This window comes from Brachypodium distachyon, chromosome 2 (genome assembly GCF_000005505.3).
Source record: "Brachypodium distachyon strain Bd21 chromosome 2, Brachypodium_distachyon_v3.0, whole genome shotgun sequence".
Taxonomy (NCBI): Eukaryota; Viridiplantae; Streptophyta; class Magnoliopsida; order Poales; family Poaceae; genus Brachypodium; species Brachypodium distachyon.
The window spans coordinates 28,736,979-28,741,686 of NC_016132.3; the positions used below are offsets into that span (position 1 = coordinate 28,736,979).

At 46.0% G+C, this 4,708-nt stretch overlaps 1 protein-coding gene across 1 annotated transcript; it reads right to left on the reverse strand.

Moving 5' to 3' along the window:
* Positions 1–209: 209 nt before the first annotated feature.
* Positions 210–4,279, reverse strand: LOC100844465 (pentatricopeptide repeat-containing protein At2g30100, chloroplastic). The gene is made up of 2 exons (XM_003568604.4): positions 3,552–4,279; positions 210–1,353 (listed from the first exon to the last, which is right to left on the reverse strand). The coding sequence occupies exons 1-2, from the start codon at positions 4,194–4,196 to the stop codon at positions 580–582; spliced, it is 1,419 nt and encodes a 472-aa protein (XP_003568652.1). The 5' UTR covers positions 4,197–4,279; the 3' UTR covers positions 210–579.
* Between the last annotated feature and the right edge of the window lie 429 nt (positions 4,280–4,708).

Sequence of the window (4,708 nt, forward strand, 5' to 3'; positions counted from 1 at the left end):
GCATCTTATCTCTCCGTTGCAACGCACGGACACTTAGCTAATGCTATTTCAGTGAGGGGACTCTAGGTGTAAGTTTGTCTCACCATCTCAGATTCCTCTTGACACAGTAAGTGTTGAAGTCATACTTAGCTGTTTCTTGTTCAAAAAGATGGTACAGCACGATTAACAAAAAAAAAGACTACATACAGGAATTAGAAACACAACTGGCATGTATCACAACTTTACGGGTTCCTTTCTCTTTTGAACTATACATGTAAATGACCCTTCACATAAAGTGTACATTGATCAACAATTCCTTCTTCATATATGCTACACTACATCGGCTAGCACCTTCGAATTAGCACACAAATGGATGGTACCTTGTCCAACAATATGATAGCTCTAATGGGATGAACAATCATAAAGAGCTCAATGTGAAAAAAAGATATACAAGAACCATGATTATGCATCAACTAGTTCACCGCAGTCGGGTCTTTTCTACAACTCGTTCATCAAAGCTATGAAAGCATCAAGGACCTACAGTTTGTACTTGCCTATAATCATCATGCATGTATATGATTCAAGGCTTTGTTGAAACGCTCACAACATGTGCATCATCCACAGCTTGAATTTGCGTACATATAGATATATGACGCAAGGTCCGATCATATCTGTTTCAGACAGCCGCTTGCAGAGTTTCATGTACGATTCTAGGTTGCCGGATTGCTGTATGTTTCTCTGCAGTGCGGTCAGTACGGCAGCTCTGTCCAGGTACTCAGGACATAAGCCCAAATCAAGCATCCGCATTAATGTTTCTGAGGCATCCAGATAGAAACCACCTTTGACATAACCTCGCAGTAGCCATGACATCGACTTCTTCCTTCTTCCTGCACTGGTTGACTCGATACCTGCAAGCAATCGTCGAACAGCAGCACCTTCTCCTTGAGAAGCACAAATGGCCAAAACAACATCATAGAGCTGCGTATCAGGTGGCCTACCAACAAGCTTCATTTCCCAAAGTTCTCGCTCAGCTTCTAAGCCACAACCAGCGCAAGTGTACATTGAAAGGAGCCTCTCATGCACAAGTCCTAGAACCTCACTGCTGCCTTCCTGAACAGCCCATTTTGATAACAGAACACCATCCCTTAATAATTCTGATTGGTACTTCTCGATACTGTGCATGCTCTCCGTATCTAGTTCGGAAACTGAGCCATCCTTCACTGAGAAATTCAATTTACGTAATGCCTTGGAGAATTCCTTTTGCTCTTTTACCAAGGAAGTCAACCCAATAAGATAGCCATATACTTCAGGGTTCAGCCCACTCTCCTTGAACTCAATTACCAATTTAAAAGCATCCCTGTAGTCCCCGTCCATCTATCAGAAGAAAACACAGAAATTAAAAACTGAAAGCACAGTCGTCAGACAGAAAAAGCATGAAATGCTGTTTATAAGCAGCTAGGAGTTTATGTTGAGTGCACAGGTGTCCAGACAGAAGAAACTGATGGCTGCTACATTCGTAACATGATCATTTTTAGTAGCATCACTGCACCAATCCAGTTTGATTTGTACATACCGATACCACAGTACCAAGCTATCCAAACCAAAGGTATTGCTCTCTGAAGTACTATAAACCCATGATACCAAGATAAAAGCCAAAACATAATATGCTATAGGACGGTAACTATGTACTACTACAGAATCAAAATGCTACATTTGGCTCGTACTGTATGCTAAAAAGAAGCCAACAGATTCAATGATAAGGATCACACAAAAAAAAAATCAGTTGCCAAGTACAAGACAATACAAGATTAACCCCGGTGGATGTTTTGGAGTGAATAGCTGAGGTGGTTCACTTCATATCATAACAATACATGATTATCCTAGGTGGATGTTCCGGAGCAACTAACCCCGGTGGATGTTTTGGAGTGAATAGCTGAGGTGGTCCTCTTGAACTCACATTACAAGCTTTCAAGCTTCGGGTATACATGTGTATATATACACACACCCAACCTAACAGCCCACATCAATACTAGTACTACTCGGAGATGGCCGGCAAACCCAATCCGACTTCAGCTTGTACTAGCAATGAGACTCACACCAAGGTAATTCTTATTCTAATCGGACTAACTTGTGGCAGCTTTTGCCATCTAACCCCGTCTGATTACGATTAGGACACATGCATCAACACGGATGCAAACTCCAAATTGATTAGGCAAGATTAATCGAACAAACTGACATCCGCATTTTCTTTGTGAACAACTGTGTAAGACAAGACCAAAAGTTAAGACCGTGCACACTCGATGCGGTGGATAACAAGTGATATGTGTTCAACTGTGTAAATGAGTTTGTAGGGACGGTCCTTGAACCATGGGTCCAGGGGAAGTATGAGCAATAAACGGCTTCACAGCCAACATCCTGTACTGCACAAGGCATAGATCCCTTTTGTCACAGTTCTCGTCTCCATCTCTTAGATCCCCCATGGCTGTAAATTCTTCACACAATAAGAAATGAGTTTCTAAACCCTGATTTATCCCGCATGGCTGTAAATTCTTCATAGGTTGTCATCAGATGTTATCAGGTTGCAATTTGGGTCCCATATTGCTGATTTAGTCATCAACGGAACAGCAGTCGTCACACTCTAATTCTATAGCAGGCAGTTGCCACCCCAAACTTTAATACTCGTTTGATTGATAACTAGAGGCGTCTAATATTTGGTCATGACAGTATTTGGATTGAACTTCACAGTTACCAAAGTATACCTAAAAGTGGCAACCAATGTGGACCCACATGTCATTTGGAGGGTTGATCATATTTGTGGGGCAAGCCAAATTTCCAAAGAAAACCATATCAGCCAAATTATTGGGGCATGAATGCGTGACCAAAATTTGGTATGCTAAGCTACTATGTTGGGAGATACATGAACCAAATTTTGGTGGGACAAACAAAAAGGAGCAGGAGAAATGATTGATCATGTGCGTAGACAGTAGAAGATGAACCACATGCTGGTTACTAGAGCTAACAATATACAACTAAACAGATTACATTACATGCAAGCATGTGATCAGCGTGGGGATTAGGCCTTACTTTATAGACAGAGACATGCTTACAAATAAAGAATTGGCCCGACAAGGCATCTTAATAAGATAAAATAAGAAAATGACACGAGATGAATAAACCTACAAGCAGAATACAATACCATCATCTTTAAAGTACTACGCATGTGATTCATTATTAAGAAGAACCTATCCAACATAGTTTACCATCAAACGTAGAGCAAGTGAATTAAAAGGATCGAAATAAGGATAAAACCTGATGACCCCAGTACATATCGTGTCAAACTCCAGGGCTAGAGAAACATCTAGGTTGGTTTTCAGCATGCAGTTCCAATAATCACGAAATCACAATATATTAAAAAAAAGAGAACTGTACATGTGAACGTACAATTTGTAACATTACCCAGCAAATGGAAGTTAAGAGGCAACAATCAATCTCACAAACGTTAGGAACAAGGCATCCTAGCAAGGCAGCACAAAAAAAAGGGAAAATTTGCAACGGGAGATAAAGCCTATTACCATCATTTTCCAGGCGAGGTAGCCAACTGGGCCTCCACGCTCGCCGTCGAAATCCCCTCCGACGCCTACGTTCCCCCTCCTGAGTACGTCCCTGACGAACTCAACGGCGCGCGCCCTCTCGCTGCGGTCCCAGTAGAGAGCGACGGCCTTCTCGACGAGGCTAAACCCAGGGCGGAGACCGACGCAGTCCATTTCCCCCAGAAGTGCGGAGACATCAGCGACGTCGCCCCCCGCTCCCACGAGGCGCTCGATCCAGCCACAGGCGATGGCTGCCATGAGCTCCATGGTCTCGCCGTCGACTCGGTTGGCGCGGCGCAGCCAATCGAAGACCTCGAGCGCGCAATAGGCGTCGCGGCCCTCCTGCGCGAAGTAGACAAGCACAAGCTGGAGCTCCCGCGGGGAAAGCTCAGAGAGCGGGGCCCTGTCGTCCGCCGCGGCGGCGGGCTCCCGCTCGAGGTGCTCGATGGCGGCAGCGAGGGGCCCGCCACCGCCGACTCCGAGCTCCGTAGCATCGGCGGGGATGACGTGGTCGAGCCGCAGGGAGCGCAGGGGGGACGGGGGCCGGAGGGAGACGGCGGCTGGGCGCGGGCGGGGAGAGGGGAGGGAGACTTGGGGGAAGGCAGCGGCGCGGGAGGAGAGAGCCATGTGTGGTTAGGGTCGGGATGGCATGGGAGCGGGACTTGGGAAGAGGAGAGAAGGGGAAGGGGAGATGTGGTCGAACCGAAGGGGGCCGGGGGAATGGTGGGGGTGATTAGGAACGAAGGTGTGGGCCAGTGGATAGCTGAGAGAATATCTGGATGCTAAAAATTTCAACTCTAAAATTGTTATACATCGGGAGGAAAAAAAAGACAAATGCAAACATTAATACTGTCGCGCCAGTGATCCACGGGCCACGGAGTCACACTGATGCAGGACGCGTGGGTCGCAATGACTGAGATCCCGCCAGGCCAGCCTCCTCGGAAGGGCGAACCCAGGAAGCCCACCCTTGAGATAATAGTTAGCGGGATTACGAGAAGACACTCAAGACCATCACATTAGAGATTGAAATCTCTGACACCATTGACAAGATCAAGATCAAGATCCAGAATAGAAAAGATACCCATCGCAGTGGCTACCCGGGAAGCCTCATCCCAACAAGGTAACAGCACGCTGCCCCC

Coding starts and splice junctions, on each gene's coding strand:
- LOC100844465 (XM_003568604.4), bottom strand. CDS start 4,196: ATGGCTCTCTCCTCCCGCGCCGCTGCCTTCCCCCAAGTCTCCCTCCCC. Junction 1,354..3,551: donor ACCTCGCCTGGAAAATGATG/GTAATAGGCTTT, acceptor TTCTTCTGATAG/ATGGACGGGGACTACAGGGA.